Genomic DNA, 27,854 nt, shown 5'->3' with positions numbered 1-27,854 from the left:
GGGGGGAATTAGTGGACAATGAAGTGGGGAGAATCATGAGGTCTCAGGTCAAATACCAGAGGAGGGAAAGGAAAAAGCCACTAGGTGATTTCTTCCCATCTACTTAAGCCTTGGTGGATTACCTGGTATCCGAACTTGATGGAAGATAGAAGGTATACATTGAGGTGTACGCAAGCTTGTACTGACACCATATTATTAAAAAAAGTTTTAATTTCATAAAATACTTAAATAGTAATGTTAGTATCAGTTTATCGGAAAAAAAGACTGAAGTATGAATAAGACAACAATCAATTTTTTTAATGAGTAGATGACTCGCTTGTTACTTTATTTCTTTTGCCATGAGGTGTCTTGTTCTCTGTATTTCTCTTCTTGATAAAATGTGACAAGAAGTAATCCGTTTTGAGGAAAAGATGCATTTTTAGAACATGTTATTGATGGGTAAATGATATTGTAAAAATTGAACAGTTTTTAGTTATGGAAAGATATCATTCTTTTTGGCAACTAAAAAAAGGAAAGAGTCATACAAACTGTGACATGCAAGTATTTTGCTTGCTGATTTCATGTGTTTTTTTTTAATTTGAAACTTCGATTGCACATCTTTTTATGGATGTATTTTTTTTTTCATTTTTACCATGTTTTCAATCCTTTCTTGTTCCAACAGCTTTTCATTTTCCCATCATTCTTATCTTCACGTGCTCTTTTGCATTCCTCTTTTTCTCATTGTTGAATATTTTGGTCGTATATTTCTTTTTGTTATAATTTTTATCTCTTTCGTATTTCCCCGATTTATGTTCTTTGTTGAAGTTTCTTCCTTCCCATGTTTCCTTGGATTTGAAATGTAACGTTTGGGGTTGGAGGATAAACTCATTTTTTGTGCTATTCTATTACTAAAACCTTATTCTGATGTTAAAGCAAGGATTGCATTGGATTAGATAGAATTATTGACTAGTTATCCTATACGGGACACAGAGAGAGTACCACGCTGTGGACGAGCATTTGACATTTGAGCTATAATTACCTCATTACAATCTATTCTAGAGAGTAGATTGACATAAGCTTTTGACGATAGAAGCAATTATTTACATACTATTGAGATGAACATATTCTTCTATTTCATCTCTGGTGTAAAGAAAGCTTTGTGGAGGAGGCAGAATCTGTGGTAGACTTGCTAGGCTCTCTGTAATCAGTGGGAGGACATAGCTGGATTTCTGTTTCACGTAAATATGGCTTGGCACTAATTAGTGCTACTTTCATTCATATTAATATATACATGTTACCTTCCTAAAAAAAGTGTACACCAGAAACTTAACAATACTCATTCTTGGTTGTCATTTTTCAATTGTTCCTATGGTTTTTCGTCTTCAAAGCTCTATTCTTTTGTCAGAATAATCCGATTATCACGTGGCGTTTTCTTGTTTTGCAGGGACTGCATGTCGAGCCAGCAGTTAGTGGACTTTATACATGAGCAGCTCAAGTCGGTTAGTCTGATAGATAATGCTTTGTACCATTAAGATTAATTGTTGCTCAAGTACAAAATTCAAACATGTTTTTTTAGCCATAGCATTGAGTTCTTTATGCTACGTGATAATATTCATCATGTTCACTGTATGGATGTGCCAAAGGCCAAAGATTATATAAAGCCACTAAAAGTGAAACCTGCGGAAAAGCTAGTTGAGGAAGTGCATTGCCCATAGAAAAGATTTTGCTGATCTGTTTCTTTCAAACCAATAGTTGTTATATCACTGAAGATATACTGATTGACCTAGGAGGTTTGACTCTTGTAGGAAAGCAAACTTTCTGCAGTATGTGAGAGAGTTCTTGATAGGTGTTTGGCACCGACAGCTGGAGGTGAAGGATGCGACAACATGACCATGATTTTAGTACAAATCAAAAAACCTGTTCCCTCTGGGGCTTCTCCGAGTGACGAACCATTAGCTTCACCAGATGATGAGCCGTCAGCTTCGAGTGAGAAACTCCCTTCTTCAGATGATGTAATTGCTGAAACAAAACCAGCAGAGTGTGGATCAAGTTCATAGTCACAGACACCCCTCTTATTTAATAAGTCTCATCTGCAGTTGTAAATGATTGTTTTTGAGCTACAAGGATTAAAAAGAAAAATTTATAGCTTTTACTGCTGCTGGTTGTTGTATATGTTGTTTTGTGTTGTACTATATAACTCTTTGGATGACTTGACCAGATGTTCTTGACATGAAAAGTTAAACAAAATTACTTTGTATCCAAATTTATTTTTCTTTTTCAAAAACTATACAATCCACTTGACAGTTGATACTTCTGCAATTACATTCTTTTCTTTAATTGTACCAGAAAACCATTTCTAAGTTCACAACATTATTTTCTTGTGATACATAATGAGCTAGTTGAAGATTATCGTCCTACTAGAGGTTGCTCGAAGCCATGCCTGGAGAATAACGATGGTAGACCAGTTACAAATCCTGAACTTCCAATTTTGTTTTGATTTCTATGTATCTGTATTCTGGTTTTCTTCATCTTCTTCGTTGGTCCCGGTAGGGTCCTTCCTCTTCCTGGTCCTTTAACAAGCCTAAGAAAGCAAGAAATCCGAAAAAGAAGAACCCACCTTTCCAATGGCCTCCGCCTCCATCATCATCACGAGGGGGAAATCCAGTCCCACCATCATCCAGGTCAGGAGATTTCTCCTTTCCTGCATTCAGCCCCGACATATCAGCATTCAATTGATACTTCCACTGGATCTTTATAAAGTGCAAAAGTAGCTGTTTAACTTTTTTTGTTGATAAACCTTTAGTGAAAGTCATTGGTTTAGTAGAGCTAATACTGATTCTATGATCTTTTTACTGTAGCTGGATGGAGTGTAGTGAAAACAACAAAGTTGCACAATACAAGTTGTTTTATTTCCATTCATTGGTCTACCGGTTACTACTAAGAGCATGAAAAGATTACCTTGAACTGGTGCAACTGTAATGGTTGATGATTCTCGTGTAACTGTCTGTGTCTGGCCTTCAGCACATCTCGCGTTCTGCATTGATGCAAGAACAAAAGGTCAAACGGAAATGCTTATAGTATAGTTTACTTGAATGATACAGGATATGGAAAACCAAATGGTGAATGTGGGTAGTAGTAGTAGTAACAGCATCAAGAACAGCGATATACAGCGATATGTAGGAAGTACCAAAAAATTAGACAAACAAATTGTCTTACCTGTAACTTGAAATGCTACCACTTACAAATACTCCCTCCATTCAATTTGTTTGTCTAATTTTTTGGTACTTCCTACATATCTTTAGTTTTAATACCACAAGATTCAAAAGTCTTCTTTGTTTTCTTAAACTCCGTGCCAAGTTGCAATGGACAGAGTAATAAACGAACATATATCTCCACAAGTCCACATATTACCTTCTCAAACAAAAATGCATCCCCATATGTTCCATACCCATATCTATAAACAATAACTAGCATATAGAGAAGCAGGTAAAGATTTCTGGGTAATTGTTCTAGTAAATGCAGTTGATATTCACTATGCTGACTGCAGAACCCACTTGGCATGCGGAACTGCATATAGCGAGACAGAGTCTAATCTGATAACTTAAGCCATAAACAGCTACTTGCAGTAGCATTCTGAAGCTCCAAAGCTTCTCACAGTAAAAGTAGTACAAAATTAATATAAAAGACATGACAAGTACAGATTGACCCACTAGAATCACTGGAGGCATGTAATTAGGTAAACAAAGCACTGGGAACAATTATTCGAAAACAAGCACCGAAGAGACTGATACCAGAGCAGCAGCACATATTATTGAAGCACGCCTTTCTTGAACAGAACATCTCAAGCTTTTTCTGTTGTTATTGAGTTGTAACTGCATGCCAACCGGATGGAGGCCAGCTGGAACTGATACTATTGGCTTGAATTGCTTCCGGCATTGATCCCCTGCTCTCACTGTGATGACAATATTCAATGATTAACAAATTAGATAGCATGAATTACAGGATGAGCAGCAAATCTTCGAAAGGATTTTGCCAACATTGGATTTTAAGACATTGTTGTCACACCATAAATGTAAGCGGTCAATTAGATTATCAAGAAAATGTAATGTTCAATTACATTACTTCAAAACCTAAACACGATCAAATCAAGTTTAATAGAAAATCAAAGAGTACTTTTTTCATTAATTTTAAATCTAATGAGTCAAAATAACCAAATTCAATCAAGCTGGATGATAGATCATGAACCAAAATTTCACTTCAACTTGGTATACGTTATTATATATTTGACATGAACCTAGACAAAGCGACACGGGTAATGGTGAGGATCCATATATCCGGATCCCAACTTGCTAAAGATTAAGTAGTGTGATTGTTGTTGCCGTGACTCGTGAGTATTATATATTTGGCTGTGAGTGGGTGAGTCAATTGATGTTTTCATGTACAGAGATACAGACAAAGAGAGAGCTAAACATTCGAATAGTATAAGCAGAAAAGCAACTATAATATTACAAGAGGATCATTACTTAATGTGACTGTCTTAACTCCTACAGCACTTAACAGCATATTCTTACATCTATGTGGCAAAGGCTTCTCAATGAGCTAACAGCAAGAGATGCTGATCGATTAACATTGAACATGATCAATGATATGCCCGGTGTCACCATGTGATCCTAATGACATGCCAAAAAGCACTTCTGACATCCTTTCAGAAGATATGCGGAGGTACCAATTAAAAGAACCGATCGGGAGCATACAGCCACATACCTATTGGCAAAGTAGTTACACTCATGATGGTACTGGCAGTTAACGACATCTTTTTGAAAGAATTCTGAGTCTCCCTGAAATTAAACTCGCATAGAATCCTGAAATCTGAAAAGAAGAGTAGATTCAATATGCAAATGTATTAAATTTCTTTGTCATGGAAATGGAAAACCTTTCTTGCCTATGGCGCACTTTAAGCGTTAGTCCCAACAGAAGGATGGTAGTGTCCACTATCAGACTATAACTCAATTATTTGAGTCATGAGCGTTTGATAATTAGTGAAGCTTGTACATATACAGAAAATCAGCCAATATTTTTTCCACATAACTGGTATTCCAGAAAAAGTCCAGTTAATGATCATTGAAACAACTAATTTTTTCGTTATCAAATTTCACATTTTCTTTCCAAAGTTAATAAAAAGACCACTAAATTAAGGAATGAACATAGAGGGCCAACTCCATCTCAACTGCCCACAGCAAACTACATTTTCTCACATATATCTTTCTCTAACCATCCCTCTTAATAAGACAATAAAAAGTTCAACTTGGGCACTACAAGAAAGTAGACGCGGCAGAATTAGGTGCATATGAGGGGAAAGTTAGCAAACAACCACGACAGAACCTAAATTCTAAACGTTGTACAGAGACACATCAGATTCTAATTTAAAGTCTGAGACATAAGATCCATTATTCATCTCAAGGAGAGATGTGCATTAGTGGATTCCATAGCTCAAGTGAGATGTGCATTAGCGGGTTACATAGCTCCTAGCCTCCCACTTTGAAGGAAATAGTTATGCATTCCGAAATCATGCATCTTCAAAGATATTACTAGTAAAGTTAAACCAAAATAACAAACTTCATTACAAATATTATGTTACAATCTTATAAAACTGTAAAGACAATCATATCTTACATCAGGTATCACGTGTATTCTGTAGCATAACTAAACAGAACCACCCAAGTATACCTTCTTGAGACGAGGCCATAACGGCTCCTCCTTTGGAACATAGGGTGTACTACGTTAACAATTTTAGATGTTAGTGGCTTACCCAGGATTTTTTGCAAGCAGTGCCTATAGTTCAGCTTGTAAGTGAGTTTGGGTCTAAGATTTTGTTGGTTTTAAGATTTTACTTCCTGTTTCAAGTTGATATTTACTTGGTATTATTTTCAAGCAGTGACAGCTTATCTTATATACACATGATGTTACAAAACATATATTTACACACATATAAGAAAAATGTTCTGTGATGCTGTGTCAGATGACACACCCATTCTGAAGAGTGCCTCCACACTCCGCCACTGCTAGACGCAAGACAGGGCAACCAGCACTTGTTTTGTGATTTTCCCAAAAATATAGATGCCTCTAGTTTAAGCTTCAGTTACATAACTTTTCATCTGCCTTGATATACCCATGTGTAAAGGTCTTACACGCATACTTCCAGCAGATTCTTCAAAATGTAGTAAAACTATATTAAAATTGAAAGCACCAGCTACAACCCCTACTGATACAAAGTCTACCACTACTAAAAATCAGGAATTAGTGACAGACAAATTCTATAGCTAAACAACAAAATCCATCACTAATCTATCAGAAATTCAGCTAGTTACGAGCAATTTAGCGACGCATTTTTTGTAGTGTTCCAAACTTCATGTAAAATTGGTTTAGCACCCATAGTATGTCAAGAGCAAACTCACTCATCTATCATAGAACACCTTGTATAACAGAACAAAGCAAATGGCTATACATGACAACAAAAGGGAGCTCAAACTACACAATCATCATCAATGGCATAGCCACTGACAAAATCCATTTCCTCCAAGAAACTATAAGCTACATCATGCTACAGCCTGAAAAAACATAACTTTTTAATACTCCCTCAATTTCAATTAGTATATCTTATATTCCCTTTTAGTTCATTTCAGAAACAAACATAATTTTCATTTCTTTCAAAATTCTTTAATCTCAACTTTCCACGATATTTAAAGATCATCGTATCAAAACTTTTTTTGATACATTCAATATATTCTTAGTATAAAACATCAAGCTAATTTTACTTTCTTATACTTCATATCAAGCCATTCTTTTATTCTTAAACTTCGTTTCGTGTCGAATCAAAAGCAAATAAATAAATTGAATACGCATCAATTCCATTAAAACCCACAAAGAATTCATCAATATCAATGGAAATATCCAACCTTTTTCACAAAAGCAAAGTAAACCCAAACGATAATTCCACAACAAGATAAAATGGACAAACCCCCACAAAAGAAAAACGGAAAAATAAAAAAAAAATGAGTAAAAGCACGAACCTTTTTTTGCAGATACCCAATATATTGAAGAAGAATGATGGACGGAAAATTACAATTTTTTTTGTCGGATTTCTGCAAAATTGGAGGAAGATGAAGAAGAAGAAAAGCTATAAAGCTTGTTTACACAATTAACAATATAATACGATCGAAATTTATGATACTCGCTTTAATTAAATTAAGATTCTATTACATTTTAAATTAATTTTTATTTTTTGATAATTTTATACATTTTTTTTATTTATATGACATTTAACTATTTTCTACGCACCTCAATTGCATATATTCACAGAGTGTGCACGTAAAATAAAAAATGTACAAAATTATAAAAAAAAATGAAGGAAGTAATACAACTTTAATTTAATTAAAATATATCTCTAAAATTCGATCATATTCTAAAAATAATTGTACATTTTCCCTAAAAATAACAATAGAATTATGATAAGAGCTTCTAACCCTAATTCTATTTCGTAGACAAAGAAAAAGATAAATTTGAATAATGCATATTAAAGTAATATTAGTAACATCTTAATAGTATGCGTCATAAGTTTGACTAATTTCTTTTTTTTTTTAAAGTACATTATTATAAACGAGAGTATAATAGTCAATAAACTGATTGAGAATTTATGATTTTGAGTTTAAAATTTAATAGAGATAAAAAAATCAAGTAATTCTTTTCATTTGTCCTAAACTTAGTAATCTTTGAACAATTAAGATTCGAGACAAAACAATAATCATCAACACTCAACAAATCACGAAAAATCGTATTCATTTTGTTTTTAATAGTTACACAACAGTAGCATCTAAAATATATCATGTATTTTATGGTATAAACATAATTTATAAAAAGACCAAATTATTATTATATAATATAAATTGGGATAAATATTCATGATATAAGCTATAATTTTAAAAGTTTTATTCGTAAAAAAAAAAAATACTTATTAAATATGAATATAAATATAAATGGTATAAACTATTTATATCTAAAATATACCATATATTTTTTGGGAAACTTACATAAATATACTATAATAAAAAAATATTTACCATTTATAGCAATAATATTTCTTTTTCACTTGATCACTTTTAATTCATTTATAATAAAAGTTTAATTCTTATTACAAAGAATAATTTTTTATTTACATATAATACAAATTTTAATGATAGATAATTCATTTATCCCACATTTTAATATACTTTTAATACAATGTGTCAAATTTTTATCAAACAAACATAATATATTTTTAAAAACAACTATAATTCAAATATATTGCATATATAATTCACTTTTAATACGTATTGCAATTTAACATAATATTACTATAAATGATAATAAATAAAAAGTATTGCTAAAATCAGTAATTATTTATTAAAATGTATCCGTTCATGTAATTTTTCCTATTTTTATAATACAAATAATTTTTTGAAAATATTAGTAAACAATAGAAAAAGAAAAGAAGGCCCAGTCGATTAGGCCCCCAAAATTAAGCCCATTGGTAAGGGCCCAATACTAAGCCCAATTTCACCTAATTTATATAAAACCCGAAACGTTCGTTTTCGAAAAAAAAACCCTAATCGCAAATAGAGGCCAAGTGTATTTGAACACTTCATCGTCTTCACGGCCTCCAACCGAAGATGAAGGTTACTCACTAAACCATTATTTTCACCATAATTGTGTGTTTTTCAGTGTAATAATGGAACTAATTTTGTGTTTTGTAATGTATTTTGCAGTTCAACATTGCGAATCCCACCACTGGGTGCCAGAAAAAGCTTGAAATCGATGATGATCAGAAACTGTAAGATAACATAGTTTTTTTTTTTTGAATTTTGCCTACTTTTGTTATTGAGATGGAATTAATTAGAATTTGTTGTGATTGTATGTTTGTATTGATGTGAGATCCTTGTAAATGAACGAAATTGTTAGTGTAAGCGTGAGATCTTAAAAGATGAATTTTTTTGCTTCGTTGGAATGAAATGGCCTAAATTGAGCTATGAATGTTTGTAGTTTATTGCTATGAGTTTGGAATTGAAGTCAGTATTGTACTTCAATTGATTGGTTGATTTATGTTATTGTCGAAAGCAATACCATAACGTATTAAGTGTAATCCTTCAGGCTTCAACTGCAGTATATGAGAATTGTTCATTTGAAAAAATTGAAACCCTTCTTATTGGACGATCATGATACTTCCCAAAAATCGAAATTCTTGATCAATGGAGGAACAATATCACCATTTTTGTTCAATAAGATACCAAAGTGGATGATTGACTCATTCCATACTAGAAATAATCGCAGGAAATCCTTTGATAACCCGGATTCCTATTTCTCAATGATATTCCACGATCAAGACAATTGGCTGAATCCCGTGAAACCATTTCATAGAAGTTCATTGATATCTTCTTTTTATAAAGCAAATCGGCTTCAATTATAGGGTGTATGCAAACCTTACCATTACCTCAAGGAGTTTGATAGGCTGTTAGCCGAAGACCCTTGGCTCAAGGGTATCAAATCAAACTAGTTTTGAATGAGGAAATGCAGCAATGAACTAATGTTGTCTGCTATTCCGGAAAAAAGTGAAATTCATATTTACTGTGATTAATTGAGTTATGTTTGCTTTTGAATGTTGGTGGAGGTTACAGCTAGACTGGAAGGAGTAGTGTGTGATTTAGAGGATTTAGTTTTATACGGCTCTTAATATGTCTCTAAAGCCCATGCAAAATTCTGTCTCTTGAGAAAAATAATTAGTAGTTGGAATGAAATGACTTTAGATAGAGTGGAATGAATGTATAGAGGATTCTTAGCCTATCATAACTAGTTTGGGATTGAGCCTTGGTGTATTTGGAATGGCATGACCTAAGATGGAGCGGAATGATATAAAGAGAATTTGTAGACAACCATAACTTAGTTTGGTATTGAGGCAGTGTAGTGGTGGTGTTATAGTTGTAATTGTTTTACTTAGCTTTATAGCTGTCGAGTGATGGATTTATGTAAGCAGCCTCTGTGGTTTTTTTGAGCATGCATGTGCAGTTTAGTTTGTCAACATTAATGTATTCATAAAATCTAAGCTGAATTCTTTAAATGCAGTCGAGCTTTCTTTGACAAAAGGATCTCCCAGGAAGTTAGCGGAGATTCTTTGGGTGAGGTAGGCTTCTGTTCTCCTTACTCTGTAGCTTTTGGTTGGAGATCATGCTATTCTTGTTTACACTTTTCCATAATTGTTATTTTTAATTGACAGGAGTTCAAGGGTTACGTTTTCAAGATAATGGGAGGATGTGACAAGCAAGGGTTCCCAATGAAGCAGGGAGTGTTAACTCCTGGCCGTGTTCGCCTTTTGCTCTACAGAGGTATGTTTAGAATGAGCTTTATGGGCACACCTAAATGTTTCTTTTCATCAAAAGCTGTTATTTTAAGATCTATATAAAAAAAGAAGCTGTTATATATGTATCTAAATGCTTACACATGAAACAGGTACTCCTTGCTTCCGTGGTTATGGTAGGCGAAATGGAGAGCGCAGAAGGAAGTCTGTCCGTGGATGCATTGTCAGCCCTGATCTTTCTGTTTTGAACCTGGTTATTGTTAAGAAGGGGGAGAATGATCTGCCTGGACTGACCGACACTGAAAAGCCAAGGATGAGAGGACCCAAAAGGGCTTCCAAGATCAGAAAGCTCTTCAATCTTTCCAAGGAAGATGATGTCAGGAAGTATGTCAACACTTACCGCAGAAATTTCACCACCAAAACTGGTTAGTTGTTACTCTCGTAGCTACTGTCTCGTTAGTGTTTGCATTTTATTCAATACTTCTTGTTTGTGCTTTCTGATGTGGAAACCTTGAACTAGCTAACTGTTGTGATCTTCTGTGGGACAGGTAAAAATGCGAGCAAAGCTCCTAAGATTCAGAGGTTAGTGACACCCCTGACATTACAAAGAAAGAGAGCGAGAATTGCTGACAAGAAGAAGAGAATCGCCAAGGCTAAGTCAGAGGCAGCTGATTATCAGAAGCTTCTTGCTAGTAGGTTGAAGGAACAAAGAGAAAGACGTAGTGAGAGTTTGGCTAAGAAGAGGTCTAGACTCTCTGCAGCATCTAAGCCATCTATTGCCGCTTAAGTTCTGTGGGGAGGAAAAATGACGATGAGTAGGATCTAATTCCTGCTATTTTTTTGGTCTGATTCTTAATAGTTGTTTCTGGATGTCTTACGCAGTATTTGTCATTTCTAGTGTTCTTAGGCAATACTTTGGTCTGATAGAGTTGCCACATACAATTATCTTTCATGTTCCACATACAAGGATCAGCTGTTTTATGTTTTTCTTGATATTGATTAGTTTCTTTTTGTTTACTTATCTGACATTAATGTATTTTTCATCTGTCTTCTAAACTATATTGAGGTTGAAGACCTTACAATTTCGAAACTTGTCATCTGTCTGGATGTTGTGGCTTTCTAACTTGGTCATTTTTATTTGTTCTTGTGTTCTTGCACTTAATTGAACTCCCAGCTTGTTAGTTTATGCATGTTTTGGGTTAGATTTAGTAAATAGAACTTTGTGCTATAAAATATCTATAATTGTGTAAAAGTGATCATATTAGTCAGATTAATTGAAATCAGGGGAAGTACACTAATATTTTTATAAAAATTTAGTACACGTTAATTACTGTTGAAAATTATATGCAAGTTAAATAAAAGTATCAAAATAAAATACCCCACATCATGAGGTCCCAAAGGTTGATAAAAAAAGGTTTATAAAGTCAATTATGGTGTACTTGAGCAGTTGAGCTGACTTGCCTAATAATAATAAAAGACTAAATTAGGTTGCTCAGAATTGTACATTAAGCATGGTTACTTGTACCTTAGTTCAATTTTGACATCATCAAGATCCCAGGGTCTTGGAGATTCCACCGATCAAACGTCAACGGAATGAAGTTGTTTCTTTCTTAATTAGAATTTTTTATAGTAAATTATGAATATAAAATTGTTCTTATATAAGAAACTTAATTCCTAAATGGCCCTATCCTGAATTTTGATTAGTCGAGCTCTATTATGAATATAAATATTACAACAATAGTGAAAAGTACAATTTTAAAAGACTCTCGATTCAAGTGAAGTAAATCAAAATAGTAATAAAAACTAAAAAAAAAGATAGTAAAAAAAACCTGACAACTAATAGAAAATCGATGTGGGGGCTTAAGGATACTCTCCTCCCTATTTACTTGTTAAACATTTCTAATTTGAATTCCCTTTGTACTTATAACTTTTGACAAATCAAGGAAACACAATTTTTTTTCTTTTTTTTATACCCTCAATTTATTATTATTAAGTTAACGTTGAAAATGTAATACGTAAATATGTTAAAACTTTATTAATTAATACAAGTAAAATAATAAACATACTATATCAATTATTATTTTTTTAATAAGTGTACTTAGTCAAAGTTTAACAAGTAAACGAATGGAAAAAGTAATATACACAAACCGTAACAAATAACAAAAGTCAAAACTTAAAAGTATTAATACGAATATCAAACCTTGAATAAAAAAATAATAAAAATCTTAATATTCCAACATTAATTGCCAGCCATGTACCATAAAATCAAGAAACCAACTACCCAAACAATATAATATACACTATAATACTACTACAACAAAGAATAACTTCATCATAATCAAATTTATTTCCTTATATTTGTGTTTATAACCTTTGTGAAGATGCTCATTCTTGGAAAATCCGAACAAGATTTGCTTTAGAAACCCAAAAAAGTTCATATCTTTGGATAGATTTCCTAATTAAAACCCCCAGAAAAGCTCATTTTTTTTAAGCTGTGGGTTTGTAATGGCATCATCAATGAGGCTAATTTTCTTCACTTTATTGTTTTTTATTGCACTAATATTTACACAGATCAAAGCTGAAGCTGAGGTTAAATCTGTGGATGATGAAGTGGAAGTGGTTGAATCCCATGTTTCCACTTCTGCAGAGTTGGACAATCTTAAGTCCAAGATCCAATCTTTGGGTTAGATTTATAAAATTTTCACTTTTTTGTTGTGGCTTTGTGTAGTTTATGATTCTTTTTTCTTGTGGGTGTTTTGGAAAGTGTGTTTATTGAGTTTCTGTGTGGATTATTTGATTGAAAGACTGGACCTTTCAGGTGCATTTTTGAAAATGTTCTGCATTGGAGGATCATATTCCACTGTTTTGTTTAGTTTATTATGATTCTTTTATCTTGTGGGTGTTTGGGAAAGTGTGTTTATTGAGTTTTTGTGTGGATTATTTGATTGAAAGACTGGACCTTTAAGCCGCATTTGAAAATGTTCTGCATTGGAGGATCATATTCCACTGTTTTGTTTAGTTTATTATGATTCTTTTATCTTGTGGGTGTTTGGGAAAGTGTGTTTATTGAGTTTCTGTGTGGATTATTTGATTGAAAGACTGGACCTTTAAGTTGCATTTGAAAATGTTCTGCATTGGAGGATCACATTCCACTGTTTATTTTGTTTATGATTCTTTTTTCTTGTGGGTGTTTTGGAAAGTGTGTTTCTTGAATTCATGTTTGGATTACTTGATTGAAAGACTGGACCTTTAAGGTGCATTTGAAAATGTTTTGCATTGGAGGATCATATTCTATTGTTTTGGTTGCATTGTTTTGTTTAGTTTATGATTCTTTTTTCTTGTGGGTGTTTGGGAAAGTGTGAATTTTAGGATTTATATGTGGATTACTTGATCAAAAGGCTAGCTTTTTAAGGTGCAGTTGAAAATGTTTTGCATAGGAGATCATTTTCCTTTGTTTGGTGGAAGATAGTATAATGATGATAATGTTTTGGTAGTATATTTTGTTGTATTAATGATTGGTAATGATATCTATGAGTTGGTTAAAACAAGTGGTGTACAGTATCAGATGGGATCTTTATAAAAGAAAATGATGTCTTCTCATAAGTGGTATAGGTAATTTGTTTCCTCTGGTGGAAAGCAACTTTCCATATTTAGAAATATAGGCAGAGTCATGATTTTTATCTTTTTTTGGGTTTTGAATCACTATCTGGATAGATTATATGCCATATTAAATGATTCTTTTTAACACAAATACGAAGTTTGAGCCTAAGCTATTGGATTCTGCCGAGCATGTGCCCTTGTCCATATTCCAAGGCAAACAAATAGGGGAAAATGAAATCATAAAAGGAATTTTTTATGGGGAAACTGTTTTCGAGGCATAGGGAACTACCCTTAATCTTCAAATCTAGTGATGCAAGGGACTCTTGAGATATTAACTTGATGATTTAATTGGTAGACTGATTAAAGTTTTTATCTTTTGGGAATTGAGTTAACGTTGAACTGGATTTGAAGACAGAAGTCTGTGATACAAGATTACAGGATTAAGAAATGTAAAGTAACTTTCTTCAATTACTTATATTGTTCAAACACGGTGGAGAAATGGCTAGATTGAAGTCAAATCTAAAAGTTGTATGTCAGAGCTAATTTTGATCCCTGAAGAAATCACAAACTTATAAATATGGATATCTCCACATGTCCAAGTAAACTATATTGTCATGTACCTGCTGCTTCAGCTTATTAATGTTCGATGCATCTCTTCTCTTTGGTGTTCTATGCTATGTACTTTTGTCCTTTGGGTAGAACTATCTATGATTTTAATACCATGTATTTTGGTCTTTGCTGTAGGAAGTGAAGGAACAGTAGATAAAAACTATTGCTTCAATTAGATGTATCGTCTAACAGAAATCCACTGCTTTACATACTGTGCCACTAAATTGGTTATGAAGTTTTGACATCATATACATAGAGCTAGTTCTCTCATTGGTTTTTACTTTTAGATAAATGAAGCGGCAAATTCCAATTTTCCATTTCTCACTGACATCCTTTCTTCACACCCTATACAGAATTATATGCTATTATTTGAGGGAGCATCAATAGTAATTAAAGAGCTTAAGATATGTCGTATTTAAGGAGAATTAACCCACTGAAGATAGAATTTTCAACTGATGTAGTATAAAGACGGGTGACATTACCTCTCTGGCAATATTTTATTGAGAAAGCGGTTGGAAAAAGAATATAGCTAAAAGAGATATCATTACATCCTTATAAATATATCATCTCCTTTATACTTTCTTGATATGCCAATTAAGTTATCTATAGTGGTATCCAGAGATAAAACAGAATGTTAGAAGTAGTCATATTTGTCTGCAGTAAGATGTTGTCTTAAGCAATAGGGAGCTGTTCCTTAAATATTCTTGATTGAGAATTTTTGCCCCCTAAGAATGTGATTATTAGTCATCTACCATGTCCTCTAAAATGTTTTTGCTTTTGAAGAATCAAATGTGAAGGACACTGCCACGGAACTGAAAAAGAAGGATGAAGTCATTGCTAGCAAGGAGGAAATGATAAAAGAGAAGTCAGAGTCAATTGCTTCATTGCTAGCCCAAATATCTTCTCTCCAAGTGAGTCGACTAACTTCTTCATACAAGTGTTTGCAATTTTACACTAACTAAGATGTCTGAATAATGTTTCTATGACACAGATTCTTAAAGTTCCAATTATTTGTTTTCTCAGGAAAAAGGTTCATTGGATGCTGAGGAGAAAGTTAAAAAGGCTAATGCTCGAGTTGATCAACTAGAAAAGCTAGTTGAGACACTAAAAAAGGAAGTTGATATGAAGCATAAAGAGAAAAAAGAGTTGGGAACCCAGATAAATGAAGCAGAGAAGAGACTCACTGAATTAAATTCAAAAGTTGAGAAGGTAAGTTTCTCAGTGGTTACCTTTACCACATAATATTAACTTGTCTACAATTTTTCCATCATCATAAATTATGTTCTCCTGACCATATCCAAACTCTTTTTGAGAATGATGTTTTTCACATGTTGCACTTCAGCTTAAGTTTCAACAAGAGTTATGGGTACGCTTTCAAAAGATGTTTCCTTTCTAGATGTTTTAGGTCTGCTGCCCATCACTAAGACTTGATTGTTGTATGGTATAGCTGATTGTAGATGCTTGAGTCGGTGCATTTTTATTTATGACTGTATACTGCAAGAGTATGGCTATTAATGGAATTCAATCATCCCCTCCCTCCTCTCCAAAGAAGTAAAACTAGGAAAAGGAGTTCTATACAGGATGAGTTCATCCTAACTAATAATGTATGGGATGAAATTCCATGGAGAACCTTAAGAGGTAAATATAATATTAGATACCAAAAAACTTCATGGCTGACCAAGTAATTTAGTAATTTAAACTATCATTTGCTGGTTTCAGAAGTTGATTTTCTTTTTGCCGTTAACTAGACTTGATCTACACTTTAGAAATGACTAGAAGTACTCTTCATCGTGTGAATGCTTAATCTTCCATCTCTTGCATGCAGCTGCAATTTAGTATTTTTCTTGGTACCTGCAGTACTAAGCCTTAATTATAAGATGCCATTCCACATTCTTTTGTGTTTATGCAGCTTCAAAAGACCGTTGATGAGCAGGAGGCAAAATTAAGAAAAACTGAACGGGCTCTTCAGATTGCTGAGGCATGCTCTTGATAAAGACACAACTCCAAACTTTTGAAATTTGTATGGTTGGATACAATTTCTAATACCTCTCCTATACTCTTTTTTCAGGAGGAAATGATTAGAGCTAGATCTGAAGCCACGTCAAAAGCTCAGCAGCTTGGAGAGGTATAATTACTTGGTGTATGCTTGAGCTGTATGCATCTTATCATGTGAATGCGCCAAACTGTATTCTTCTTGAGAGGCCATAATTTCTACTCCTTCTGTTTCAATTTGTTTGTCTTACTTTCCTTTTCAGTCCTTTTGAAAACTAATGCCTCTTTTCCTGGAATACCCACTTTATGTTATAACTTAATTGAAAGACGGAAGTCAAAGTATTTCAGCCAAATAGGTTTTGTATTATAAGTATGTTTATTTGATTTTCCTTTATTGTTGCCTTATTTCCATGTTTGCACCTTGATGTAGTTTGATTTCAATGAATCTTCCTTGCATGCCTGGAAATATGAGTTTTTCTTTTCTGAAAATTCAGGTGCATGGTGCATGGCTACCACCTTGGCTTGCAGTTCAGTTGACTCATGTACAGGTATTTGGAGCAACAATCCGTGTTTTTCTTAGCAAAACTTCTACTGTAGTAGTAGTAACTATGTGTAATATGAATAACAATAAAAGAATTTCATGTAACATGAGTCATGATTCTACACGGATTTCTTATCGTATTGTGAACTGCAGTTTCTTTTGGAGAAGCACGGAAAACCTGCTATGGACATAGTGATACAGAAGGTCACTCTTCTGTTTCTTGTCTGTTTGATATCCGATTAGACCATGTGCTAGTGTTATTAATGGATGCTTGTCCAAGTAGCCAGTGTAACCTGTTTATCTCTCTATTTGCTTTTCAGGCTACTGAAAAGAAGGCCCTAGCTGAAACATGGGCTGCACCACATGTGGAAACAATCAAAACAGTAAGCCTAACTTTGCATTATAAATGTTCAACATCTTCCTTTCTTATAAGATTGTTTCATGCACTTATATTCAAACATTTTCATGACCTTGAAAGAAGTTATTTCTTTATTTTACATTGCCATAGTTTTTATTTTTTGATTTATTATCATTATAACTACTAGAACATTTTTTTTTAATTTGTATAATATTGGCCTTGGATGATCTTAAACGGAGCGACATGGTTTGTGAGGATTCATATAGCCAACTTCTACTTGTTTGGGGTTGACCATAGTTGTTTTAACTATATTTTATGGCAAGTCCAACTGCAGTTGGCAAGGATGTGAGTATTTGCACATATTGTTGCCTTCTTATTCAAAATTGAGAAATTCTCTCGAAATGGAACCTAGATTGATTTTAAATCCACAAGTAATCATACAAATCTATCCTTGAGCTATTTGTTCTTGCGAGGCTAAATCTCGCGTGCTAAGCTAGTTGACTTCAACGAACTACTATATTTGTTTGAAATCCCTATTGCTTTAGAGAAACAAGTGTTAATGTACCTGCCGAAGTTTTCTCATTCCTTGTGAGGTAAAACCTTGTCTGCTAAGGTAGTAGATTATTAAGAAATCTTTCTGGAGATAGCCTTGGTGGGAGGTGGCAGGTATCCCGTGGTATTAGTTGAGGTGCGAGAAAGCTGGGCCCGGACATCACGTTTATCTCACACACAAAAAAAGATCTTTCTGGAGAAAGTTCCTTTAGAAATACGAAGAGGCTAAATAGTGACAAGGGTGGCTGTTAAATTGTGTAGGATATTCAATAGTCTCTTTTTGATGGAGGTTCATTTGTCTGAGTTATACATTATTCAATATGTATTAGTTTTCCCGAGTGTCTTAGCTATCAAGTCGGGGTATGCGTTGACTCTAATTGTGCTGCTCTACTGTTTGAAGCAATGGATACCAGTTGCAAAGGAAAAGTGGTTGGTGATTTCCACTACTGCTGAGCCACATGTACAATTGCTAACTACAAGAGCTCTTGAAATTTACAAGACATCTAAAGGTGCCATAACTCCACATATTCTCAAGGTTCAAGAACTAGCTACTCCTCATGTTCAGGTAGCATTCCCAACTCTGTTTAAGAAAAAACATTTTCCCGATTTTGTCATGCATTTATGAATACATAGTGCTGAGAAAAGTTTTCTGACAGAGAATTAAGAAATTCAGCAAGCCATACATTGATGATGTTGCTGCTGCTGCAAAACCACATGTTGAAAAAGTTCGTGTTGCTGCCAAGCCATATACAGAGGTGGCAGTTCATCATTATGGGAAGTTCCTCGAGTCTGCAACTACATACCATAATCAGGTATCAGAAAGTAATTGAGACATTAACCCCTGAAGTATGATCTCAGGCATATGTTCGATAAGTTTGATAAGACAACTATGGTTTGATTTTCTTTTCTAATTTATCTGGTTGAAGTAAATGCCTCTATTAGATTAATGCATATATTGTTTATAGTATTATATTGAATTTTGGGTTCACCATTTGAAAAACGTCGTCTCATATCCTGTGAAGCTTCAAGGCACAGTCAAAGAAACACTGGAGAATCATGACCTTACAAAATCTCTCGCAACAAAGGAGCTGATTTGGTTTGCTGTATGTATCTGTTTGCGTATTTTATTTACTCAGTCCTTTACGTCTCCACTTTTTCCTCCAATTTTATATCTGATAAACGTAAACTTGGTTGGTTTTATGTGCTATAGGCCTCAGCATTGTTGGCTTTGCCCATTATAATTCTGTTCAAATTCTTATCTGCCATCTTCTGGTCAGTACATCTAATCTGTCCCTCATTTCCTTACGTAGAGATTATCATTGTGCAATGTGTGAGGCTCATTGTTGTCTTTCTTAAATTGTATGTTGCAGTACAAAGGCAAAGGAATCTGATCACAATGTTACTTCACCCAATTCACGCCGTAAGGCCAAGAGGGGACATGCAGACATGTAGAGCAAAGGAAGTTAGACTTCTTTTTATCGAAACTGAGGCACACTGTAATAGTTCACAGGTATCACTTTCTGCTATTCCCTTTTTAATGTATGGATAGCCGTCTTGCATTGGATATGTATTTCCTTTGCCCCATGTTATAAGGTACAGATAAAATTTACGGTGATAAGTTCAAAAATCATTAGCTGTTGACGGTAGCTTGGTTCGGTTTCCTCTTGGTGATTCTTAATAATGTGTTTTTGCGCTCATACACCCCATTCTAAGTGCTGCTTCAGACCGAAAAAACAAAAGAAAATTCAAGATTATAAAGGAGGAAGGTTATTAAAAAGGTTTTAGAAATCTCAATATATGATTTACGTCGTGGATCGTGATAAAATCTAGATACCATGCACTTGAGAGGCCAGCATACACCATAAGATATTGCGATGTATCGACTTAGAGATAATTATAGCAACTCTAGAGCTGCACATCCAAATAGCTTTGTCCTTTTAAATGCAAATTACCCCTATATATAGTGATCTTTATCGTTTTAGTTTATACTGTCACGGGAATGAAGCCAAACACTAGACTCTGTATCCCAATTTACGTGACACACTTTTCTGTTTAGTCTGTCCCAAAAAGAATGTCTTTGGAAACCATTCAACTTTAAAATTTCATTTTACTCTTCATGAGATGATCTATTGCCGGTCAAATTGTCTGCGGCTGGTTTTACACCACTAGTTTCAAAAGACAGTCTTTATTTCTTAAACTCCGTGCCCAGTCAAACAATACCGAACAATTGGGACGGAGAGAGTATAAAGCCTTTTTTCATTGCTGTAAAATATGTACTCACATTCTTTCCCTTTACTGCTTGATGTCTTAATCTGAAATCTGAAATATGGTATGTGTTTTCTTGTTGCAGATTGGTTGTCCTTTACTCCCTGAGCATATGGAGCTTTTAGTCCCACTACAAATTATATTTTTTGCTTGTTTATGAAGCTCTTGCCTTAGGTTTTTTTTTTTTTTTCATTTTTGGGTTGTGTATTAAGGCCAAAGAAATGGAGATACATAAACTATATGTTTGAAAAATTGTGTTGGTGTATCACAGCTTTGGCTTTGGATAGTCATAGTTTTATTATTTATGTATTATTAATTATTATTAGTATTATTATTATTATTATCAATCCAACATGTTGCCATGTTTTCCTCATTGTCGTATTTCCTCGTTCACAACTATTTTGATTTGATGCACTTAAGTCGAGGGTCACTTGGAAATGACCTTTCTATCTCCACGAGATAGGGTTAAGGTGTGCGTATATATTACTCTACCTTCTCTAGATTCCACTTGTGGAGTTATACCGAGTGTCTTGGTGTTGTATTATTAGTTCAACATATTTCTCTTAGGTTAAAGTTCATATTTTTTCGATTACATGGTCTTGGTTCTTGCCTTGATCTATTCTCAAGCAATCAAAGATCTTGGTAAAATAGGTTAATTGCTTCGGCCTAGAATTACCGCATATTTTGTGTTTGTGGGATGTGATAGGTAATCGATCGAATAGTTGAGGTGTATGTAAGCTGACCAGAATACTATCATCATAAAAATATCAAAAAAGTTGTTTGTATGTTGTGATTTTGTTGAGACTCTCCACTTTATAGAATATTCACGACATATCAAGTCCTGGTAAGGTTTTTGCTTAAAATTTTGCCATTGTTAAGTTGATTAGTCAAGAGAAAGAAACTTCATATTCTTGTTTTATGTTTGTATCATTTGTTTGACAAAAAGTAGGCACATAAAATTAATTTGTATCCCTCGTAAAATCAATTTGTATCCCTCTTCATATATGTACCATAGTAACATTAATGACTTTCGATAAATATTTACGATTTTCAATAATGACCTTTTCACTTCTAAATTTTGTATCCAATTTCTTTTATTAGTTAAACCTATTTTAATGTTCCATAATTTATTTTTATTTTTTTAGAAAAACAGTTAATATAAGATTTAAGTCAAATAATTATTAAGTGTTGAGATGGCCGAGTTGGTCTAAGGCGCCAGATTAAGGTTCTGGTCCGAAAGGGCGTGGGTTCAAATCCCACTCTCAACATGAATTTTTTTTGTTCTATTTCCGAAATTATTTGTGAGCGACTTTTACTTCTTTTATTTTTATTTCCGAAATTATTTGTGAATGGTTTATACGGTTTCTTTTTAATTATTTTTTTCTATTTCTGAAATTATTCGTGAGTGGTTTATATTTTTTTTATTTTTGAAATTATTTATGAGTGGTTTTTACTTTTCTTTTTTTATTTCCGAAATTATTTGTGAGTGATTTATACTGTTTCTTTTTTTAAGCCGAGTATCCATCATAATCAACCTTTCTGATACTAAAATGATAAAGACAAACTATAAATATAACAGACTCTCTTTAAACCTTACATATAAAACAACACTTGATATGTTAGTTATTGTATTACACAAAGATTATTCAATAAAACTACAAAGTCATTCATTCAAACTCTAAGTGGCTTTGCCACAAAAGTACTAATTAACACTCCTAAATAAACATTACAACATAATTTGTTTCTTAATTAGAAGAAATTAATTATAACACTAGTGCCAAACTTACATAAAATCTAATTAACATTAATATTTCCAAATACAAGGCCTAAAAAAGTGGCTTCTTCTTGATCAATAAGTAGTCCAATAGTTGTGTAAATCAACACAATGGTCCATGACACCACTATTCATAGTATTTGCATTATTCATTTCACCTCCATAACTTGTATTTGCATTATTCATTTCACCTCCATAACTTGTAATATTGTAACTCATTTGGGGTTGTGTTGGGAAATTGTTGATCATATTTGATGAACCACTTTGAAATATAACCCTATTATTAACATCTTGAATTTCATGACCATGATTATTCATGTAATTATTATTATTATTATTATTTCTTCCCATTGCAAATTGGAACCCTTGATGATCATGAGGTAATTGCATCATTTGTGATGACATTATTGATGCATTATTTTGAGTGTTGTTGAGAGAATATGTTGCCCTTGAATATTGGCTAGTAGGGTACTTCTTCAATCCTACACTCTTTTGGAAAATTCTACAAACCACCCATTCATCTTGCTGCAAAATAGAGTATAATAGCATGTTAGAGTTTAAATAATTTTTCTATATATATGTTGATAGTGTAAAATAAATTATTATCGAGTCATCTAAAAGACAACGACAGGTAATTGATCATAATACGTCAATTAATCACATGAAGAAAAAAATAAAAAGCCAGACAAACCATATGAGTATGTATTTAGGTTTACCAAACGAGTTTAGTTTCTATAGACTGACAATAATGTAAAGGACTTTTATATTCTAAAGTTTTCGAAAAGATCACAAAAAATGTGCATGTAAATGCTCATAATAAGTGAAATTTAGCTAATATGTTGAAAAACAAAGGCAAAGATAACTTGCAATAATAATTAAATTACACTCATAATGTATAAATTCTTTACACATGCATGACTTTATTTAAATGAATAAATTTTAATATCTAGGGTTTAAAAAGACTTCTTTATAATTAATAGATAATCCAAAACCACACATAATAGTTAACTTGAATGACTTAGGTAACTTTTTAATATATATATATATATATATATATATCCCAAAGGGATTTCAATTTCACAAAAAAAAAAATTACAACAAATTAAATAAGTTTTAATAAATTTCAAAACATATTAAACATGAAGGACATAAAATTTAATAGAAAGGAAAAATATCTAATAGATTCAACTTATATGCACCGACAATTATTAATATAAATATATAAAATACAAAACAATCTTTGGTTGTATGGTTCATGTAATGAATTTTTTTTCTTTCAATTTTTCGCTTAGATATGCTCGATAAATGTTAAAAATAGAGTGCGATGATAAATATTAATCTAGCATACAATCATCTATCGTATCACATAGAAAACAATGGATTAACGATAGATAGAAAACTCTCATGTTAACTCTGATCATGTAACTACGAATAATAATTAATCGATAAATTCATGAGGATATATACATACCTTGTTTGTTTTATAAGAAGATTTGGATCGAATTCTATATTCATGCATGACCCAATTTGATTTTTCACCTCTTGGTGCTCTTCCTTTGTAGAAAACTAATGTTTTTTTCATCCCAATTAATTCTGAATTATTATTATTATTTTTGCTATTAAATATTTCTTTATCTTTTCCAGTAGTTTTCCAATATCCACTATTTGTTGCTCTATTTGTTCTTACTCCTGTTGGATATTTTCTATCACGTAGACTGAAAAAATACCATTCTTTTCCTCCCATTTTTGCTTTTCCTGTAATTTAATTTACACAAAAAAAAAAGTTAATTAAATAAAATGATGGATTAAACAACTATATATATAATTAATTGAGATAATAGTAAAAAAACACATTTGAACTGTCATCTTTTCTTACGATATTCATGGTACCCTAACTATCACACTACTAAAAAGTGACATACCATAGTTTACGTATGAAATTTACAAAAAAAAAATGATAATTTAGGGAGCTATTGGAGCGTGATATTTAGAGGTGAAGTCAGGATTAAGAGTTCGGGCGTTTCATAATCACTTCTTTATCACTGAATTGGGTTCACAAGTAAATATACATATATATTTTTTTGATTTTCTAGTAAAAATACAGGGTCTATGACAAAAAAATTTGGGTTCGTCGAAACCCACGAACCCCCACCTAGCTCGTTCTCTGGTGATATTCAAGTATCATGTCATATTCCACTAGGGGGAATTTTAATGAATCCAATAATTTAAGTATGAAATTCGTGAAATAGTGATAGTTTAGAAGATACTTAACCTAATTAACTCTTATTTTATTAATATTACAAATTTTAATGAAGGTATTTAATTTTTATAATAGCTTATAACTGCATAACAAAATGAAAATAAAAACAAAAATATGTAAAGTAGAGGGAAAGATCCAAAAATTGTTCTCTTATGTTTATACATCAATCACTTCTCTGGAAATTTCTCATAATGATACACAATTTTTTTTTTAGGGTTTTCAATAAATTCAAGAAGAAAAAAAACACAAACTATTTTTTAACAATTTACTGATATACAATATTTATAAATAAATCCTTTTATTTTTCCGAATATCGAGAAGATTCAACAATTTTATATATACACAAAAAAAGTATTTTTTTTGACCTAGCTTACATACCTACCATAAGTTTTCGGTTAAGGAGATTCAGTTGAACCCCTTTGGACATACAAATCTAACAAAATAACTTTGGCTTAATTAAAACTATTTATACTCTTGTGTTGCAAAAAGATCCATTAAGTAAGTACAAATAATATAATTCGATCCTGGTAAATTAGACGTGATATAATAGAACTCATAATAAAAAGTTCAAATCCTGGATCCATCGATGTAACTTTGCCCTACATGGACTAGATACATCTAAATTCAAGAAAATTACAAGTTTGAGTTCAATACTCTTTTGACACGCGAGCATAAACTACATGTTACTCCTGACTCGTATGAGTTTAATTAAATTGTACATACGTCTCGAAAAAAAGAATTTTTGAAGTTTAGTATTACCTGGAAGATCCCATGGCTCAGATTTGTTTAGATCAACATCAGCAATAGCTCTTCCAGTAAAATTAGCATCATTTATTTTGTTCACTAAATAATATGTTATAAGCTCTTCATCTGTTGGATGAAATCTAAATCCTGGTGGTAATTGAGTTTCTTCTTTCACTTCTTCCATTTTTTTTTCTCAAATTATTTATATATTTGTGTTTCTAAAATGAAACCCTAATACATAAATTTGAAAAAAAAAATGTTGTCAAATTGATGAAAAAACCCTAAATAGGTTATCCAAAAAGAGGAAAACCCTAGCTAGGTATAATATATAATAAATAAAGTTTGTTATTTGCTATATGTTGCAAGAAATATATATTTTCTTTAATTGGTTGTATGATATCTTGTCTAAAGAAAAATGAAATTTCTTGGGATTTGTGTAAAAAATTTTAGCTAAAAGTTTAGGTTTGAGAAAGTGTTTCTTGCTTGAGAATTTAAAGAAGTAGGAAATGGTTTTAAGTGTGTATTAGAAGCTCTCACCTACTATGGGTCTTGAGGTACACGGTTGTACAAATATTAATTGATAATATTTGAGAGACGTGGATGGTAAGATGAATGTGCGGTGATATAAGATTTCAATGATCACATTTACAAGAAGGTTCAAGTAGTAGTACACATGTTGAGGATAAAATGAGAAACGGCCGCTTGAGATGTTGAGCAAGTTGTGTGTCGATCGATAGATGTATCGGTCGAGAGTTAATTTTTTAAATGATTGTGACTAAATTAAGTAGTTATTATCTTAGTAAATCACTTTTACTATTGAAAAAATTGAAAGTAGTGTGTATATTTAATGTATTAAAAAGTGTATAATATACACTAAAATTTGTATGAATATTTTGTTGTTTTTTTTTAATTGGACTGTTCCTAAATGTGATTTTTATTGGACTATTAATCCTCATGTACAAGTTGTAGTCAAAAAGGGTCACCCAGCCCCAAGTCTCCTGGGCAAAGGAATTTGAAGGGCTAATGCAGGACGTCCCTTCATTTGGTAGGGCCTGAAAACGTTCAATTCTATCCAACCTTAGAAGGGCGGAGGGCTGCGGTGGGCTAGCCCGTCTTTTTTTCTTTTCAAATTTATAATTCTATAGCATCAAGAAAATGAGAAGATTTTCAAATTAAATATGACAAACAGTGGTGCTGTTTCAATAACACTAGCAAAAATCTAGTGTAATTAGCATATATCTCGCATATCAAACACACGAGCGAGATAAGAGAGTGACAAGCAAGATGGTAGGGAGGCGAGGACGTGAGATTTGTCTATGTACCCTAGATACATAGAAATCTACTTGGATAGAGTGTATCTAGAAAAGATTAACCTAATTTTGAGTTCATATATTCCGAGATACATGTATCTGGACGTATAAAAATTTAGTAAAATTCATAATATTACTACATAGCGTGTATTTAAGTAATTAGATTATATACTTGTAAGATTATTGTAAGTTACCCTTTAATAAAAAAATTTTGGCCCATGGTCCGACCTCGATCAAGCCTCAAGAGCCAAGGGCTTACATGGGCTGGACTTATGCTAGTTTAAAATGAGCTTGAAAACTCATATCACAACCTACCCTAATTATGGGTTGGGTTTGACTGGCCCCATGGGTTAAATCCATTTTGACGGCTCTAATTATATACTCCCTCCGTTCCATATTAACTTAAACTTTGAGGTATCTCACACCCTTTAAGAAAAGTAGGTTAGGACATAAATTGAATATAATTTTCTATTTTTACCCTTAAATTAATTATTGTCAAAAATAACTAAACATTCATTATAATAACTAATTCCAATACTTACTTAAAGGGTAAAATTGGAAGAATATTTTAAAAATAGTCTTGAAGATTGAAAAGTTAAGTTAATTTGAAGAAAAAAAAGAAGCTCAAAACTTAAATTAATATAGAAAGGAGGGATTATGCATCACTTTCAAGGATTTTGGTATTTTCATCGTAGATTTTTTTCTTATATCTTTTTTAAGTTTAAGTTTTGAGAATGAAAATAGTTTCTTTACCTTACATAAGATAGGTAGATAAAATTTATGTACGTCTCATACTTCTTAGATAATATTATAAAAGCATACTAAATATATTGTTATTATTGTCGAGCGTTAGGCAAAAAATTCAATATAAAATCTTATCAACTATCTCCATATTATTATATGCAACAAACTTAATGTTTAATATCAACACGCAAACTTATTTTCTCATAAACTAAATGAATTTTTAAAAAATTAATTAACTACTAGGTTCAATTATCAATGTGTTTAAAATTTCTTTGCCCCTTTTGCTAGACATAATTTTGACTTTATATTAGGACCATAACAACAAAGAATATTCTTTGTTATATAATTTCCTTTGTTTTTTGAAACATTCAATTAAATATCAAAATTTCTAACTAAAATTACAACTATATATTGATACCAACTTATACTTTTATGTTATATGTCACGATACTCATATAAATTTAACAGGATTATGACGTAAACGCGTCTAAGACTCTAAGTTATATTTTTATATCCATTACATTTTGAAACTAGTCTACTACATTAATCTTGACATTCAAACCCTAAACTATGGTTTATTTTAATTTGTGTCCTAATCGACAATTTAGGTGAAAATAACAAGATTAGTTTCCTAGAAGATTGTTGTATATATTACTTGTATCATACTTCAAAGTACTTTAATACTTTCTTCGTTTTAAAAATGATGATCTAGTTTAACTTGAAACGGAGTTTAAGAAGAAAA

General features: G+C 32.4%; 5 protein-coding genes and 1 non-coding gene across 8 annotated transcripts in view; 4 read left to right on the top strand and 2 right to left on the bottom strand.

The window, feature by feature from the left end:
- LOC107028717 (probable protein phosphatase 2C 21) overlaps nucleotides 1-2,236 on the top strand; it is a 17,468-nt gene extending 15,232 nt beyond the window's left edge. Inside the window, exons 10-11 of the mRNA XM_015229891.2 lie at nucleotides 1,424-1,478; nucleotides 1,785-2,236. Coding sequence (XP_015085377.1) covers nucleotides 1,424-1,478; nucleotides 1,785-2,036 — 307 coding nt within the window. The 3' untranslated portion in view covers nucleotides 2,037-2,236. The remainder of the gene's footprint in view (nucleotides 1-1,423; nucleotides 1,479-1,784) is intronic.
- On the bottom strand, nucleotides 2,217-7,173 carry LOC107028718 (protein YELLOW LEAF 1, choloroplastic-like). Of its 3 annotated transcripts, XM_015229892.2 has the most exons (6): nucleotides 7,050-7,173; nucleotides 6,008-6,187; nucleotides 4,744-4,848; nucleotides 3,771-3,931; nucleotides 2,938-3,013; nucleotides 2,217-2,680 (listed from the first exon to the last, which is right to left on the bottom strand). In XM_015229892.2, the coding sequence occupies exons 2-6, from the start codon at nucleotides 6,009-6,011 to the stop codon at nucleotides 2,505-2,507; spliced, it is 522 nt and encodes a 173-aa protein (XP_015085378.1). In that variant the 5' UTR covers nucleotides 6,012-6,187; nucleotides 7,050-7,173; the 3' UTR covers nucleotides 2,217-2,504. The 3 variants fall into 3 exon arrangements, with proteins under 3 accessions (XP_015085378.1, XP_027774821.1, XP_027774823.1); XM_027919020.1 differs by lacking the exon at nucleotides 6,008-6,187 and having other exon boundaries at nucleotides 4,744-4,850; nucleotides 7,051-7,168; XM_027919022.1 differs by lacking the exons at nucleotides 6,008-6,187; nucleotides 7,050-7,173 and adding an exon at nucleotides 6,936-7,007.
- Nucleotides 7,174-8,605: 1,432 nt separating this feature from the next.
- On the top strand, nucleotides 8,606-11,453 carry LOC107028861 (40S ribosomal protein S6-like). The gene is made up of 6 exons (XM_015230085.2): nucleotides 8,606-8,690; nucleotides 8,781-8,845; nucleotides 10,132-10,189; nucleotides 10,283-10,391; nucleotides 10,516-10,788; nucleotides 10,912-11,453. Exons 1-6 carry the CDS (start codon nucleotides 8,685-8,687, stop codon nucleotides 11,148-11,150), a joined length of 750 nt encoding a protein of 249 aa, XP_015085571.1. The 5' UTR covers nucleotides 8,606-8,684; the 3' UTR covers nucleotides 11,151-11,453.
- A 1,182-nt stretch (nucleotides 11,454-12,635) lies between these two features.
- LOC107026662 (polyamine-modulated factor 1-binding protein 1-like) lies at nucleotides 12,636-20,614 on the top strand. Its single transcript, XM_015227707.2, has 14 exons — nucleotides 12,636-13,046; nucleotides 15,356-15,483; nucleotides 15,596-15,781; nucleotides 16,482-16,550; nucleotides 16,641-16,697; nucleotides 17,059-17,112; nucleotides 17,259-17,309; nucleotides 17,426-17,488; nucleotides 18,416-18,580; nucleotides 18,672-18,827; nucleotides 19,038-19,118; nucleotides 19,226-19,287; nucleotides 19,386-19,525; nucleotides 20,366-20,614. The coding sequence occupies exons 1-13, from the start codon at nucleotides 12,869-12,871 to the stop codon at nucleotides 19,465-19,467; spliced, it is 1,332 nt and encodes a 443-aa protein (XP_015083193.1). The 5' UTR covers nucleotides 12,636-12,868; the 3' UTR covers nucleotides 19,468-19,525; nucleotides 20,366-20,614.
- Nucleotides 20,615-21,467: 853 nt separating this feature from the next.
- TRNAL-AAG lies at nucleotides 21,468-21,548 on the top strand. The gene has a single exon. It is a non-coding gene; the product is annotated as a tRNA-Leu (tRNA).
- A 303-nt stretch (nucleotides 21,549-21,851) lies between these two features.
- On the bottom strand, nucleotides 21,852-25,503 carry LOC107027993 (NAC domain-containing protein 100-like). The gene is made up of 3 exons (XM_015229044.2): nucleotides 25,074-25,503; nucleotides 23,526-23,809; nucleotides 21,852-22,579 (listed from the first exon to the last, which is right to left on the bottom strand). Exons 1-3 carry the CDS (start codon nucleotides 25,240-25,242, stop codon nucleotides 22,130-22,132), a joined length of 903 nt encoding a protein of 300 aa, XP_015084530.1. The 5' UTR covers nucleotides 25,243-25,503; the 3' UTR covers nucleotides 21,852-22,129.
- Between the last annotated feature and the right edge of the window lie 2,351 nt (nucleotides 25,504-27,854).

Source organism: Solanum pennellii, chromosome 8 (assembly GCF_001406875.1).
Source record: "Solanum pennellii chromosome 8, SPENNV200".
In the NCBI taxonomy this organism is placed as follows: domain Eukaryota; kingdom Viridiplantae; phylum Streptophyta; class Magnoliopsida; order Solanales; family Solanaceae; genus Solanum; species Solanum pennellii.
This window is presented reverse-complemented; position numbering and strand designations above follow the sequence as displayed.

Excerpts from the sequence above, each read along its gene's own strand:
- LOC107028718 (XM_015229892.2), bottom strand. Across the intron at positions 3,932-4,743 it reads TGTAACTACTTTGCCAATAG|TGAGAGCAGGGGATCAATGC; the intron begins GTATGTGGCTGT and ends TTGTCATCACAG. Across the intron at positions 2,681-2,937 it reads TACAGTTGCACCAGTTCAAG|GAAAGGAGAAATCTCCTGAC; the intron begins GTAATCTTTTCA and ends GGCTGAATGCAG.
- LOC107027993 (XM_015229044.2), bottom strand. The coding sequence starts at position 25,242 with ATGGAAGAAGTGAAAGAAGAAACTCAATTACCACCAGGATTTAGATTT. Across the intron at positions 23,810-25,073 it reads TGAGCCATGGGATCTTCCAG|GAAAAGCAAAAATGGGAGGA; the intron begins GTAATACTAAAC and ends ATTAAATTACAG. Across the intron at positions 22,580-23,525 it reads CTTCTTATAAAACAAACAAG|CAAGATGAATGGGTGGTTTG; the intron begins GTATGTATATAT and ends TCTATTTTGCAG.
- LOC107028861 (XM_015230085.2), top strand. Across the intron at positions 10,190-10,282 it reads GCGGAGATTCTTTGGGTGAG|GAGTTCAAGGGTTACGTTTT; the intron begins GTAGGCTTCTGT and ends TTTAATTGACAG. Across the intron at positions 10,392-10,515 it reads TCGCCTTTTGCTCTACAGAG|GTACTCCTTGCTTCCGTGGT; the intron begins GTATGTTTAGAA and ends CACATGAAACAG.
- LOC107026662 (XM_015227707.2), top strand. The coding sequence starts at position 12,869 with ATGGCATCATCAATGAGGCTAATTTTCTTCACTTTATTGTTTTTTATT. Across the intron at positions 15,484-15,595 it reads CCCAAATATCTTCTCTCCAA|GAAAAAGGTTCATTGGATGC; the intron begins GTGAGTCGACTA and ends TTGTTTTCTCAG. Across the intron at positions 18,828-19,037 it reads CAACTACATACCATAATCAG|CTTCAAGGCACAGTCAAAGA; the intron begins GTATCAGAAAGT and ends TATCCTGTGAAG.